We start from the raw sequence: 16,292 nt of genomic DNA, 5'->3' as shown, positions 1-16,292 counted from the left end.
TCTAGGAGATTGGTTTGAGAAGTTTCTACGTGGCTCTTGATTTTGGCATCAAACTGCATCGTCTGCTGTCCTCTGGCAACTTTAAAAGGTCTAATTGTTATTTCCATCATCAATTAATGGGTCTCTTAATTGAATAACTTGAACTGAATTGTTTTGTCTCTATGTTATCAGAAAATAGCAAAGAGTCTCTGCTCAGATTTAATGCTGAAGTTCAATCTGCTGGTTATGAACATTATCAATTGATCTCAATTAAATCTGAGTGAAGTCATGTTCTCTACGTCGTAGAATGTTGAAAATCAGAGCTACATAGATTTGATAAGAGCGTTTGATGGAAAGATTTTGGTTTCAGATTTGATAAAATACTATAAAACCTGAAACATTTGCTCATGTTTGTTCACAATCCGGTTTCAAAGTGGTGAAGATCAGTTTCAGAGTTCCTCATTCATATCGGTTTCATTATTTGGCAGCTTCAGGCTCGTTGAGTTCCTCAAAGTGAACTGTGGTGCGTTCCGACATGAAAAAGAAGGTCAAGAAGAATCTTGAGCTTCTTTACGAGTAAATCCCCTCAGTGGGTGATATTTCAGAGCAGACCCCTGTTCCTGCTGGCTTCCAGCTGTCAGACCGGTTGGTTTGGGATTCAGTGCAACACCCAGAGAACAGCCATCTGCTCAGCTTCACTTCTCATGATGCAGAGAGTGACACCACCCTCCATCCCACGCTTAAAACAGACCAAACTCCATCTGTGTGGGGCTGCTGACATTTATCATATGACATATAGGTATTTGATGTACCGCAGACTTGAAGATGATGTATTATCTTGTTCTTTTAGGGCAGATTAATTAGATCTGAAGTTATTTATGGTCCTAAATGGAGAGAAAAAGTCATTCGGCTTAAGGCTTAAAACAATTTTTCATGCCGAGTCGCCACCAAACAGAAGTTTATGACCATCAGTAACACTGTGGAGGCATGTTTCCGTCAGTGGCTCGCTGTTTGTGTTGGGCACATACATGAGGACGCACAGGAATGTCTACAGGGGCAACATGACACACAATGTTTTCATGCTATTCCACTGACTGTCAGTTGGTGGCGGTAATGTGTCAACAAATGTGGCAACGCACCAATAAAACAAAGGGAGAAGAATACATGCTTTTTCACAGCGAATCCTACGAGGCCGAAGGGATGAACCACCATACTCCGCCTCTGATAAGCTTCTGCTCACTTCCTTTGTTGGGTGGGTTGGTTAGGTTTAGGCATGAGGAATTTTGATTGGTTAATTTTAGGTTAAGAATATCACGGTAAGCCAATCAGAGTCATCCGTTCCCCATAGTGGGATTTGTAAATTTGCCGCGACCCATCCTGTACGCTGAATACGCAGCTGCTTAAAGCCCCACAGCAGAAGTTCTTCTTCTTCTTCTTCTTCTTCTTCTTCTTTCAATGTATTAATCGTTCACTGAATCAGTGGATGGATTTGTTGGTAACTGTTCTGCCTTCTATAAGAAGCCCTGTAATTTGCCGTAATTTGCATGGTGAATAGCGCCATCTAGTGGATGTTTTAGGTATTGCGGCATTTGCCCAATTATCCACTTCCTGTTTTTATTGTATCTCACTTCATTAACGGGACGGACTTTCAATGCTCCCTTTTCGTTTTCAATCCCCACTTGAGTCTTGGACAATATTTGTCTGTGAGTATTGTTTCATGTTAGATTCATTTTGTAAGCAAGATGGCACTTACACCTTCTTGTTTGTACCCGTAATTTCGGTCTAAATGTCCCCAAATGTGAAGTTTAATGTCATGCCATGTTTGGCTAGTCAGATCGCCCTAGCTACGCTAGGTCTCGTTTCGTGAGGGCTAAAAATAGATTTCAGTGTGAATCGCTTTGTGTAACGTATTCGGATTTCTTATGTGAAATTCATGTATGTTATTTTCTTGTTTTATTGACAGTTTTACAAGTAAAAAAGAGAGAGTGCTACGGAAATGTTAAGTGAAAGACAAAGTGAATAAAAGGAGAAAAGGAATTTCCATCGTGCAATCTCTTCACTGTTAGCTAGCTGTCTAGCTCTGCACAGTCACGCAGTTGTGAGGGCAGCATAGTAAAAAGACATCAGCGCAGCGGGCTCAAGTAACAAGATTACTGAAGAAAAGAAGTCATGAGTCACCATTCAGTCATCCCAGAACGTGAGGAGGGCGAACAGACACTAGGTGGAGCTGATGAAGAGCCAACCAACAATGTTCCCCAGTCAACTGAACACCAAGAGCCTTTCAAAACACGAGAGGCCCGCTCAGAAAAATCCCATCACTCCTCGCTGTGCTCCAGCAGGAGATCAACATCAACAGCCGCTGCCAGAGCACGGGCCAAATTAAAGGCTGCACAGACACAACTAGGTTTTGCTGAAAAAGAAGCCAGCATGATGAGACATAAAGCCGAGCTTGAAAGGCAAAGAGCTGAACTCGAAGCCAGTCTCCATATCCTCAGCTGCCAAAAGAACGCTGCTGTCTGCGAAGCTGAAGCAGCCGCCTATGAGGAGGAGGAGGGTGAAAGCGGGGAGAAGCTCTGCGGACCAGAGGTTCCCGAACAGCCTCTCAATGCAGCTGAACGAGTCGGTAACTATGTCCAGCAACATGCAGCGCTGTTTCACAGACAACCACGGCCACTGCAACATCCGCCAGCGGAGCTTCATAGCACATTCAGACACCGTGATGCCGGGCCCAGGCCAGCTGTTCACCAACATCCGATGCTGAATGGCACAAACATGAAAAGAGAAGAGCCTAGCATGAGGCCTTCACCCAGGGCATACCCCAACAACTTACAGCCGCCTAGCCACACCCAGAGAGCGGCTCCACAGGAGCCACATCCAGCACAAGATCTCGCCAGGTACCTCATGCGGCGAGAGCTCGTCAGCTCCGGCCTCCTCAAGTTCGATGACCGCCCTGAACATTACTGGTCATGGAAAGCATCTTTTGTGACTGCCACTCAAGATTTAGACCTCTCCCATAGAGAGGAGCTGGACTTGTTAGTCAAATGGCTTGGAGCCGAATCAGCGGAACATGCAAAAAGAATCCGCTCAGTGCACGTCCTCAATCCCGGCGCCGGCCTCAGCATGGTGTGGCAACGCCTAGAAGAATGTTATGGCACACCGGAGGTCATCGAACACGCACTGCTTAAAAAGCTGGAAGATTTCCCCAAGCTGACTAATAAAGACAGCGCCAAGCTCCGGGAACTGGGCGACATCTTGCTCGAACTGGAGTGTGCGAAGGCAGATGGTTACCTCCCCGGCCTCGCCTACCTAGACACAGCCCGGGGGGTGAACCCCATCGCGGAAAAGTTACCCTACAGCCTTCAAGAGAAATGGATCGCCAAGGGGTCCAGGTTCAAAGAAGATCATGGGGTAACTTTCCCTCCATTCACGCTCTTTTCAGAGTTCGTCCGCCAACAGGCCAAAGTGCGTAACGACCCCAGCTTCGTCTTCACCACCTCCACGCCGTCCAAACCGGAGAAGGCCATAAAGCCAAACCAGAAAGCTACGGTCACCGTACACAAGACTGACACTTCATCCAAGCCCAGTGACAGTTCTCCCGGTTCCACGGGGAAGAGCACCAGCGAACCAGATCGGGAGTGCCCACTGCATAAGAAGCCACACCCACTCAAAAAGTGTAGGGCTTTTAGACTAAAGACTATTGATGAACGTAAGGCATATTTGCAAGACAATCACATATGCTACAAGTGCTGTGGGTCAACTCAGCATATTGCAAAGGACTGCAAAGCGCCCATCAAATGCACCGAGTGCAATAGTGAAAAACACATAGCAGCTCTCCACCCTGGTCCTCCTCCACCTGCAGAGAATGCCCCAGCTCACAAAGAGGAAAGCGGGGAGCCGGCACAGAACACACCGGTAGCCGTGTCCAGCTTCTGCACTGAGGTATGTGGTAACGCAGACACCCCACGCTCATGCGCCAAGATCTGCCTGATCAAAGCATTCCCTGCAGGGGAAAGAGAAATAGCAATCAAGATGTATGCAGTGCTGGACGAACAGAGTAACAAGTCTCTCGCGAAGGCAGAGTTCTTCAACCTCTTCGGGGTCAATGCCAGCCCAGCACCGTACACGCTAAAGACCTGCTCGGGGACTACAGAGACCTCTGGCAGGCGAGCCAGCAACTTCATGCTCGAGTCCATGGATGGAGAACTGCAACTCCCACTACCCACGCTGATCGAGTGTGACATGGTGCCCGACGATCGATCAGAAATCCCGTCTCCAGATGTGGCACACAACCACCCACACCTCCAGTCAGTCGCGCACAAGATTCCTGCTGTGGACCCCAGCGCACCCATCCTCCTGCTCTTAGGAAGAGACATCCTGAGAGTCCACAAGGTACGGGAGCAGATCAACGGGCCACACAACGCCCCTTATGCGCAACGACTCGACCTGGGCTGGGTCATCATAGGCGAGGCCTGTCTGGACGCTGTCCACAAACCAGCTGAAGTCAACGTGTTCAAGGCAAGTGTGTTACCCAATGGCCGTGCATCTTTTCTCCGTCCCTGTCCGCACAACATCCAGGTAAAGGAAGACTACAGTAGCAAGCCACACCGTCACCAATGCCTCTCCTCCACCCAGCAAATGGATGACCTGGACCGGGCACCGAGCACAGATGAGCTGGGACACACCGTCTTCGAGAGCTCACGGGACGACAACAAACCAGCGCTGTCGATTGACGACAAAGCATTCCTGATCATCATGGAGAAGGAGGTCTACCAGGATGACGATCACAGCTGGGTAGCGCCGCTACCGTTCCGGGCACCACGGCGTCTCCTCCCTAGCAACCGGGCACAGGCGGTGAATCGTCTAGCCTCACTCAGAAAGACACTGGAGAAAAAGCCAGAAATGACTAACCACTACACCGAGTTCATGCAGAGAATGCTGGACAACGACCAGGCCGAGCGTGCACCGCCCCTGGAGCCAGGTAAAGAGCACTGGTACCTCCCCACGTTCGGGGTGTACCACCCGAAGAAGCCGGGTCAAATCAGAATTGTGTTCGACTCTAGCGCAGAGTGTGAAGGAACCAGCCTGAACAATGTACTCCTCAGCGGCCCTGACTTAAACAACACGCTGCTAGGAGTGCTCCTTCGATTTAGAAAAGACCCGATCGCCATCACAGCAGATGTGCAACAAATGTTTTATTGCTTTGTGGTCAGAAGTGATCATAGAGACTACCTCCGCTACCTCTGGTATGAGGACAACGACTTAAGCAAGCCTGTGGTGGAGTACCGGATGAAAGTCCATGTATTTGGGAACACCCCATCCCCAGCTATCGCCATCTACTGCATGAGGCGAGCCGCCGAGAGAGGCGAAGCACAATACGGCTCCGACGCAAGACAGTTCGTGGAGCGTCAGTTCTATGTCGATGACGGGCTGACCTCTGTCGCCACACCCGAGCAAGCGATAGACCTCATCACAAGAACCAAAGACATGCTCGCAGAGTCGAACCTGAGGCTGCATAAGGTGGCCTCAAACAGCGAACAGGTGATGGAAGCCTTACCTGAACAAGACCGTTCCAAAGACCTGAAAGACTTGGAACTCGGCGTCGATCCTCTCCCCCTCCAGAGAAGCCTGGGCCTATCCTGGAACCTGGAAACAGACAGCTTTACCTTCTTGGTGTCGGAGGAAGAGAAGCCGTACACCCGCAGAGGTATCTTGTCCACGGTCAACAGCCTATACGACCCCCTGGGGTTCGTCGCTCCCGTTGTAATGCAAGGAAAGGCACTAGTCAGAGAGCTGTCTACAGAGCAGGGGTGGGACACTCCACTCGACCCAGAGAAAGAGACCCAGTGGAATGCATGGAGAGACTCGCTAAAAGCTCTGGAAGACCTGCACATTAAAAGGTGCTACATCCCCGTGCTACTGACCTCCACTCAGAGGCGAGAACTCTGCATCTTCTCCGATGCCTCCACAATAGCCATAGGCGCCGTCGCTTACCTGAGAGCAGTCACCGCTGACAGCAAACCGCATGTGGGCTTCGTCATGGGGAAGTCCAGGCTGGCCCCCCGTCCTGCCCACACCATTCCCCGCCTCGAGCTCTGTGCGGCCGTGCTAGCTGTGCAGATGTACGAGCTGATCAGAGACGAGATGGACATTGATGTGGATGCTGTCAGGTTCTTCACTGACAGTAGGATCGTGCTTGGCTACATCCACAATTCGTTGAGAAGATTCTACGTCTACGTAGCCAACAGGGTCACCCGCATCAGGCAGTCCACACATCCAGACCAGTGGTCCTACACCCCTACAGACCTAAATCCAGCGGACCATGCCACCAGGTTCATGCCGGCAGCAGAGCTACAGCAAAGCAGTTGGCTCACTGGTCCCAGCTTCCTCACGCGTGAGAACACAGAGGAGACTTCAGAACCCAGCGTCTTCACCCTTGTTGAACCCGAAGCAGACGCAGAGATCCGGCCCGAGGTTGCGGTTCTGGCCACCAGAGCCCTGGATGCTGGTCTTGGGTCTCAGCGCTTCGAAAGATTCTCTAAGTGGAGGAACCTCTGCAAAGCCGCAGCCAGGCTTATCCATGTTGCCGCATCCTTCAAAGGCAATCCAGCCAGCTCGGTACGCAACAGGTGGGCCTCGTTCAGAGACACACTCACCACAAGCCAGCTGGCCCATGCAGAGAGTGTCATCATCCGTGCTGTCCAGCATGACGCCTACGAAACCGAACTAGACTGCCTCAGAGAGGGCAGAGCACTGCCCAAACAAAGTCCCCTCAAGAAGCTCAACCCAGTGACCGACGAAAGTGGCCTGCTGCGGGTCGGAGGTCGCATCTCATCCGCCCCGGACCTGCCAAGGGAAGAGAAGCATCCTCTGATTATCCCACACACTCACCACATCGCTACACTGCTGGTGAGGTACTACCACGAACAAGTAGTACACCAGGGGCGCCACATAACAGAGGGTGCCGTGAGAGCAGCCGGATACTGGATCGTCGGAGGTAAGCGTCTGGTGTCTGCTGTCATCCACAGATGTGTGATCTGCCGCAAGCTACGCAGGCGTCTGGAGGAACAGAAGATGGCCGACCTGCCTCCCGACAGGCTCACTCCAGAGCCTCCCTTCACCCACGTAGGCCTGGATGTCTTCGGACCATGGGCCATCATGACGCGGCGGACAAGAGGAGGAAGCGCGGACAGCAAGCGCTGGGCAGTGATATTCACATGCATGTCGACCAGGGCTGTCCACTTCGAGCTCATAGAGTCCATGACCACCGACAGCTTCATCAATGCCTTGAGAAGGTTTTTTGCCATCCGCGGCCCAGCCAAGCTTCTTCGTTCCGATAGAGGGACCAACTTTGTTGGGGCCTGTAAAGAGCTGGGCATCGACACAGAAGACTCCCCTGTCTCAACTTACCTCCAGGGCAGGGGGTGCTCCTGGATCTTCAACCCGCCCCATTCTTCACATATGGGGGGGGCTTGGGAAAGACTCATCGGCGTTGCCAGGCGCATCCTGGATGCCATGCTGCTCCAGACCACACACACTCGCCTGACACACGAGGTGTTGAGCACTCTTATGGCCGAAGTCATGGCTATAATGAATGCAAGACCCCTCGTACCCGTGTCATCCGACCCAGATGCGCCCACAGTCCTTACCCCAGCTATGCTCCTGACCCAGAAGATGAGTACCGTCTCCGCACCCTCTGGAAACTTCCAGATGGCTGAATTGCATGGAAAGCAGTGGAAACATGTGCAGTGCCTTGCAAACACCTTCTGGAAGAGATGGAGGAGAGACTACTTATCCATGCTGCAGGGCCGCCGAAAGTGGACCGCCGAGAGGCCGAGCGTCAAGATCGGCGACGTCGTCCTACTCAAGGACAGTCAAGCCCACAGGAATGAATGGCCTGTGGGATTGATCGTCAACACGCTGCCGAGCGGAGACAAGAGGATCCGCAAGGTGGAAGTGAAGATCGTCCGTGATGGAACTGTGAAAGTTCTTCTGAGACCCATCTCAGAGATCGTCGTTCTGCTTTCTGAAGAAAGCTGAACACTATATCCTTTTGAAACTTAAGTGCATTTTGTGTTTACATAGTTTGTAGTGGCATAATAGTTATACGCCAAGCGGGGAGTGTTCTGCCTTCTATAAGAAGCCCTGTAATTTGCCGTAATTTGCATGGTGAATAGCGCCATCTAGTGGATGTTTTAGGTATTGCGGCATTTGCCCAATTATCCACTTCCTGTTTTTATTGTATCTCACTTCATTAACGGGACGGACTTTCAATGCTCCCTTTTCGTTTTCAATCCCCACTTGAGTCTTGGACAATATTTGTCTGTGAGTATTGTTTCATGTTAGATTCATTTTGTAAGCAAGATGGCACTTACACCTTCTTGTTTGTACCCGTAATTTCGGTCTAAATGTCCCCAAATGTGAAGTTTAATGTCATGCCATGTTTGGCTAGTCAGATCGCCCTAGCTACGCTAGGTCTCGTTTCGTGAGGGCTAAAAATAGATTTCAGTGTGAATCGCTTTGTGTAACGTATTCGGATTTCTTATGTGAAATTCATGTATGTTATTTTCTTGTTTTATTGACAGTTTTACAAGTAAAAAAGAGAGAGTGCTACGGAAATGTTAAGTGAAAGACAAAGTGAATAAAAGGAGAAAAGGAATTTCCATCGTGCAATCTCTTCACTGTTAGCTAGCTGTCTAGCTCTGCACAGTCACGCAGTTGTGAGGGCAGCATATATCCAATCACTCTTTATACTGCTTAAGTACAATATGATGGACCCTCAAAAGAGAAGTATTCCTGCACTGCTGCCAAAAGAAAGAGAAGAAAACGAAGGCAGAGCGCAGAAGTTGGGACTCAGGTATTTGCAGAATTTGTAAGAGAGGACAAATAATTAAGAATTTGTCATAGACAGCGTTTCATAAAGGTGATAAACATCACTGAACTCAACATCTCATAAAACAATGTGATTTTTCAAGGAAATCTGGGGAATTTTACTTCTTTCAGACTTTACTGAGACAATACGTTTCACATACACAAAGAAAAAACTTAATGTATTACTTTGCTGAACCAAGAATTTGGCATAGCTTGTTTGACAGCTTGTTCGACATCTCACAAATCTCCATGATGTTTAAAGGGAGTCTGGTGTGTTCTCCCCTGGGTGGCAATGCAGTATATTTCAGGTCCAGTACTCTTTAGATTTCATGTGGTTATTACAGCCAATAACACATCAAACAGCGTTTCTCTCTGCGTCTCTCATGCAATGATGATGATGTGTGCTGCTTTCATTCTGCATTGCTTGTGAGCCTATGTGTGCTTTTTGTGTGTCTGCTGAGACTCTGATTAAAGGTCTGAGGGCATCATTTTTTAATGAGCACTGACTGAAGGAAGGCGTGTTTACTACAAATGTGTGTTTTGTGTATTAATGGCATGCAAATATTATGTCCACTGTGTAGATTGTAGGAATGTTCTGCCACGTTGTGGCTGAAGGCTTCAGTACCAAAGGGCTATCATGTTGTCCTCATAAAACAAACAATAGTTTTATATAGTTAAACTCCATATAGTTTATAGTTTTATTTGACAGTTCTTGGCTCCGGGAAAAGTCAGGAGGGCCCTTATAGATGGATCCCCTGTTGACTAGAGCCAGGCCTGCTTCACAGATACTCACTGTACTGTCAGACTGTACATAGACAGAGTATTTGCTTTGTACATCTGGACTCAGCTTTGACGCTAATACAGATGTTCCCGAAGATGAGGCTGTGTTCTGTAATAAATGTCCCATAATTTGTCTTTAAAAAGTAGAAATCCAGTGTTTTTGCCACTCCACTGTAAAATTGAATTTCTGAGTTTCAACAAGTTGCTTTGTTGCCCTTCAGTCAGTCTGATCATCTCGTGCAGTTTGGCCTTTTACTGCAGGAGCCTGGACACCACTAAACTTTAACAATTAAGACAGAATAATCAGCAGCACCAAAGAAGACCAGATGTATTAAAAATGCAAGTTCATGAATGGATCTGAGTGACATTTAGAGTTCATCACCAGCCTGGTCTGCTGTGGATTACTCTGTCCAGGTGGGACTGTCGTCTGGCTCTGAAAAGGTTGAGAACCGCTGATCTACCGGCCTCGAGATCAATGAAAACCGTCTGACTCATTCATGCTTCGACAAATTGATTTCCAGCTGGACACAGTTTTTGCAATTTCAGGGGCCACAAATTAGTTTATTTCGGTGAGTCTGGGCAATCAGCCAGGAACCGGCAATGGGAAGACACAATACTGCAATTCCACCAAGCAATCAAACAAGAAAATACATGCCCCTGCATCGACATGATAATTGCTTTTTTAGATGTAAACAATTACAGCTATTTCCATAGAACCGCTCTCTCAAAATGCATTGACACGTTTCTATTTACAGGTGTTATTTGCAGGCAGAGCAGCTGTATTGAGTCGATGCAGGTTATGAATGAAGGCAATCTACCGGTTTTGTGTTGATCTGCTGACATAATGAACTGTGACAGGACTTGGCTAATGATCAGCTAATGTGTCTCTAACAGGGCAGATGGAGAGAGGAGGTGGTCAATGGAGGGAAGGAAAGGTGAGAGAGGAGAATATTTTTCTGGTGAGAGAGGAGAATCAGAGAGATGGGAGCCCTGACAGGGCTGGAGAGGAGGGCAGAGAGGAGTAATTAAGAGTGCTTGAAAAGGGAGAAAGGCGAAGGTGCCGAGGAAAGGTGAGGAGAAGTCTAAAGGAATGAATCAAATGGAAAGGCAGGATCGGAGAGAGGAGAATTAGAAAGGCAGGAGATGAATTGAGACGAGAGTCGAGAAGATGGGGTGACCGAAGAAAAGGGAGAGGAGGGTAGAAAAGGAGATAAGAGAGGACAGGAGGGGAGATCAGATGAATGAGGAGGCGGCGAGGAGAATAAATGAGAGCGGTGAACAATTCATCCAGTTCTCCACCTTCAATCGTTACGTTTTCACTCAGGGATTCCAGGGATCTACCAGATTGATGGAGAAGCGGGAAGCGAGTGACTTTCTTGACTGATGCGTATAGGACGGCTTTGATGAGCTGAGGGGGGCGAAGCGATATGGCTGTTTATGTATTGATTTATGGCGATGCTAATTTGTCACTGTGACAAGTGTGGAGCTCGGGAGCACAGCTGTGACCGGATGATCGCAGGCTGCGCATTTAGACGCTCCGAACTGTCAGAAAGTTAGCTCGGATAGAGATGAAGTTAATTAACTCGCCTGCTCCACACTCTGTCTTCTTGTTTCTTTGCTTTTTGTCGCCACTGCTGTCGTGACCCAGGATCATTTTTAATCTAACACCCAACAATCAAGACATCCACGTCCTGTTGCAACAATTAAACTGCTTTGAGCAAGTTGAAGTTCAAACACGTTTAAATGAACATCTGCACAGTCCTGGATGTCTAATGTCAAACTAGGCTGACTTAGACTAGTTTGACTACATATAAACAATGTTTCAACATCATTTCAGTGACTGTATTTCAATGTGAAAAGGTCCTGATACAGACACAACAGATTTCAAACAAATTTAGTCCAGGTTTAGTCGATATCTCTGGGAATGTTAGATTAGCAGATGTGTGAAATTAAAGATAAGCCAGTCATCTAGAGGCACATTCACATCCAAAAAGACAAAACATTACCGCTCATGGCCGTCTAGTTCCCGATCCTTTTGTTTTTGTGCAGCATGCAAGAACTTTTTTGTCCTTATATTTGTGAAATTAAAGATGGACATGAGGTACTAACCTTTACTGAAATGTAGAAAAGGTTCCTTGAAAGGCCACAGAAACAAAGAGAGGCGCAACTTGACATTCACAGAACTGCTGAGGAAGCATGCAACCGTTTTCCTCGCTAACAATAACTGATGTTTTCCTACACTCTCTCCACCCTGAAGGCTCCAGTACTCCACCAGAGCTGCCTGTCAGATGGAAGAAAAGCTTCAGGAACCTCCTCCAGCCACACCTTTCCAATGTCGAATTAGTGAGGGCCGCATCACACAACTTCTGCAACTTGCTGAAAGCTACAATCTGCCATTGATATTCACTTCATGGTGATTGGTCAACTGCACAGAGGTGAGAAAGAAGGGTTTGAATGAGTGCAACACCACCAATGTCTTCCAGGAAATGTGCAGGATTAAACCATAAAGCATCTCCCCTCTTTCTATGCTCTTCACCTGCCAGTTCCTTCCAGAGGAGCTGTTCAGGACTACAAACACGTCTGACCGTGCGTGATTATATCAGTAATGATCCTGATTAGAACTGGAAAGTGTTTGAAAAGCAGCTCGTACACTCAACTCTCAGATGTCAGAGATTCTCAGCAGCATGTGAACGCACCACAGCGACACATCTTTCAAACCAATGCATGTATTCCACTGTGCAGCCACTTAACAATAACCAGCCACTGCAAAAACATGAACCTACATAAACATAAACAAAACCTGACCTGATGATTATTAAACTGTCACTGTGGCAGAAAACATGAGAACTTTACTGTTTTAATTTAGACTCTGAAGACAGAGCTTTTGACCATGAGGGTGTAAATGTGAGCTGTTGAATGAGAAACACTTCATGCATCCAGATGCTGATAGCTTCACTGCATTAAATCTACCAGCACCTGGTGGTCAGCGTTACTCTCCCAGTGTAGGACCTTCCCAGGACAACTTCCTGTTGATCTGAGTCCATCAGCACAGAAACAGGGCTAAGTGCTCTCGCTGAACTGCAGCTCATTCAGGCTCCTCCTTCATCCTTCTCCCAGCTGATTTGGGATTTGACCTGGTAACCGTTTGACCTTTTACAAACACCAACACCAACAATATGGAAGCTGAAAGCTGTGAATTGATTTTCCTGCCTGGACTGTTAATAGTGAAGCTTCACAGGAACTTCGGCTTCCCCTCTCCAAGAAAGCGAAGATCGTAAATGGCAAAACAACTCATCAATATTCGTATACTGTTGTTTGAGAGCAAGGAAGGTGCCTGTCGTCACTGAGTGCTTTTAATGTGATGTCTTCTACTTCAGATGGCTCTGCAGCAGCATGCTGCTGAGTGAGAGATAACAATTAGGAGCTTGATGGATTTTTTTCTCCATCCGTGTGTTAGCAGGGTCCTAAGTGGCCGGGTTATTTATGCACAGCGTTGCTCTTGAAGGCTTGTAGTTCGCACCAGTCTGTGAGTCTGTCGCTGCTATCAGATTTACTCATCGATTACAGTGACTCACCAAGTATGGCTTCACTACTTTCAGCGTCCAAAAGTCCTTTACTGTGAACTAATATAGGAAATCTCCTGACCTGAATCTGCAGAGCTGCTGCAAAAGTCTGGATTGTCGCTGTTTACAGACGCTGACAGTGACAAATATTCTGTCAGTGCTGCATTTTTCTGAAACTATAACAACATGTCATACGTCTGATCGTCTGCAGCAGCCAAACATTCTGTCAAAGTGTCCTTGAGAAAGACATCAGAGAGTAATCTGTTGAAGTCGCTCAGCATGGCAGTGACAGAGAAATGCCAAGGCAGAAAAAGTTAGAGAGAAACAACTTCTCCAACTAGATCTGCCTGTTATCATGAGGAGAGAGCGCCATGAAGTGATCAAAACTGCAGTTTGCACTTTCACAATGTTTTATCATCAATAAGCAGCTAGTGTAGAGGCTCGCTTTGACTGCTGTCAATGGACTCCACTGCCTCCTAGGACACCGTGGATAGTGGTATATAATGTACAGGAGTATCTATAATCCAGTAATTATGAGATTTTAGTATGTCTTTTTGAAGATGTCCTAAATTCCTTGTAATATGAGTGCAGGAAATTAAAATAAAATGTATGGAATAAGTTTAGAAAACATATACTGTTACTAAAAGCTTTTATGTGTATAGTAAAAAATTTTATGAATATAGGAAAATACAAGCTACTACATAAATTCACTGCAAGCACAGAAAAGCCTCAGTTCATAATGACATAACCTCCAGAAAATGTGATAAAGTTGGGTGATAAACTTCCTGTTGATAATCTTCATCATTCAGGGACCACATGGATATTAAGGAGTCATTACAGCGAAAGCATAGATGAAAACTACAGTCAAGCAAAGTCTGGTCATTTCAAAAGCTTTTAACACGTTTTGTTGAGGTTTTTTTTTTTTCTTTTTGAGCCAACACTTCTACCTGCTTTCCTGAGTTTCCTGTTCCTGAACACGGACACGATGACCAGCAGGTTCCCGATAACATCCACCACGATGGTCGTGATCAGGACGCCGGCCAGCACGGTCACCACCCAGGGGAAGGACTGGTGCTGCTGACCCGGAGCCCCCTCCTCCCCTGCCGGCGTGGAGTTGCGCGGCACCAGCGTCCCCTCCACCATGGTGGGCTCATGGTCCTCCAAGGACATCAGTTGCGGAAGGTGCCTCGGATCGACGAGTCGCATCGGGTCGTGGTCGCGGAAGGTCGGTCCATTCAGCATAACGCACGGCGGTCCAGAGACGCGAGTTTTGGGGCGCTGATAGAAACTCAGTCCTTATGGTGACGTCATGCCAAAATAGCTTTTGCTTTACTTTGAATGCTCGAGATCATTTATGGCTAATAGTTATTAATAAGAGATTACCGCTATTTTAGAGCGTTTTACACCACAGCAGCTACACAGACAACACCGAGCTACTGCACGAGCGCTGAGAGGAGATGGAGAGGGAGGGAGACGGAGCCCGGACCCGGTCAGAGATCTGACCCATGACCAGGTCAACGGGTTTCTCAGTGGGACACTTCCTCTAAAGCACCTCAGTTTGTTCGCGTGTGATAGAAATGGTCCAATCTACTGCGAGTCCAAATCACAAGGAACCTAATCTAATCTAATCTAATCTAATCTAATCTAATGAAGATAAACGCTTAAAAACAAAGTAAATCCCCTTTCCTGTTACAAATACTTGTGCACTACAGCCTATATTCCATTAAAACATTACAGAAGTTTCAACTTTTTATCATTTGCTGGTTTGTATAATGGCTGTTTTTCGGGGATGCTGCAGCCCCCTCAGCATCTCTCCTCCCCGCGTCCATGCGGCTGTCAGACTAGGCGCACCGGGGAGCTGTGCGCATCGCTGCGCGCAATGGCACCGGAGCGACGCGTCCTTTTATGCGCCCAAGTCTCCAAACCTGGTATCACAGGACATTTCTGTGAAACTAGGACAGTTTCATCTTTGAGTAGTCCCGCTGTCTACCTGTGTGAATTCACTTGTCACCGGTGTAAACGAGAATAATCTGAACATTTACGCTCAGGGAATCCTCAGCATCAACATTCAATGGGACGCAATTAAAGTCTTTTAAATGCAAGCAGGGGTCACGCGCTTTCCAGTCTGTCATTCAGTTCCCGTTTAAACCGGAAAAATGTGCAGATCAGAAGCAGATCTCGGGTCAGCCGCTTCAGCTTGTGAATCGAGTCCCTTCGCGCAGCTGGAGTGATGTTTCCAGTCTGACTTCATTCACAAATCCGCTGCGCACTCGTGATTCCCGCTTCAGTCAGCTTCAGATGCCGCTCTGTCTCTCAGTCTGCCGGTTTCACACTCTCACATGCGGGGAACAACTTCAACTCTGAGCGTCTGAGTCCTTGTTGGGGAGGTTTAGGCGCCTTATAGCATCCGACAGTGATGCTCTCTCTCCTCTACACTTACTCCCCCCCTCCCTCTCTCTCTCTCTCTCTCTCTCTCTCTCTCTCTCTCTCTGCTGTGGTTTTGTGTATTTGTGAGTGTGTGTGTTTCTGTGTCACACACTGTCCATATGATCCACCACTGATGCGCTCTCCTTGTGTCCTTTCCTCTGTTCCTTCCTTTCCCTCCTTTCCTTTCTCTCTCTCATTTTGTCCTTTCTTCTTTTCTTCTCTCTCTGTTTCAATCCCACCTCTGTTCATCCTTCCGGGGTTTTCACCTGTGTGCTAAATGGCCTTATTTGATCCACACTGATGCGCTCTCTCGCTCAGCTTCTTATCGCCTCTTCCAGATGATGCTGCGCGTGCCCTTGCCTCCTCGGGTGCGCGCCTCATCCTGAAGCATCGTCGGACGGTTCATACCTCTCTGTCGTTTGAGAAGTGATTCTCAATAGTGAACTTACTTTGTCTCCTACGTTTTATTTCCTGAAAGGTTCCATTAAAGGAGCTGCTATGTCACCCTCTTCAGAAATTAGCTGTACGTGTGTGATCTCCTATATTGAATTTACTGTCGGATTACCACAGATATTTTTTGGTCCTGAGTGCAGGTGATATCATATCACATTTTAAATATCATAAATTACCAAAAGGTAACAGCAGACTCCGTGTTGAGTGCCTCGGACACATTAT

At 47.6% G+C, this 16,292-nt stretch overlaps 1 protein-coding gene across 1 annotated transcript in view; it reads right to left on the bottom strand.

The window, feature by feature from the left end:
• Nucleotides 1-15,602, bottom strand: part of mtnr1al (melatonin receptor type 1A like) — a 31,026-nt gene extending 15,424 nt beyond the window's left edge. Inside the window, exon 1 of the mRNA XM_076739809.1 lies at nucleotides 14,138-15,602. Coding sequence (XP_076595924.1) covers nucleotides 14,138-14,432 — 295 coding nt within the window. The 5' untranslated portion in view covers nucleotides 14,433-15,602. The remainder of the gene's footprint in view (nucleotides 1-14,137) is intronic.
• Nucleotides 15,603-16,292: the final 690 nt, after the last annotated feature.

This window comes from Chaetodon auriga, chromosome 9 (assembly GCF_051107435.1).
Source record: "Chaetodon auriga isolate fChaAug3 chromosome 9, fChaAug3.hap1, whole genome shotgun sequence".
NCBI lineage: Eukaryota > Metazoa > Chordata > Actinopteri > Chaetodontiformes > Chaetodontidae > Chaetodon > Chaetodon auriga.
The sequence above is the reverse complement of the archived record's forward strand: the minus strand, read 5'-3'. Positions and strand labels throughout refer to the sequence as shown.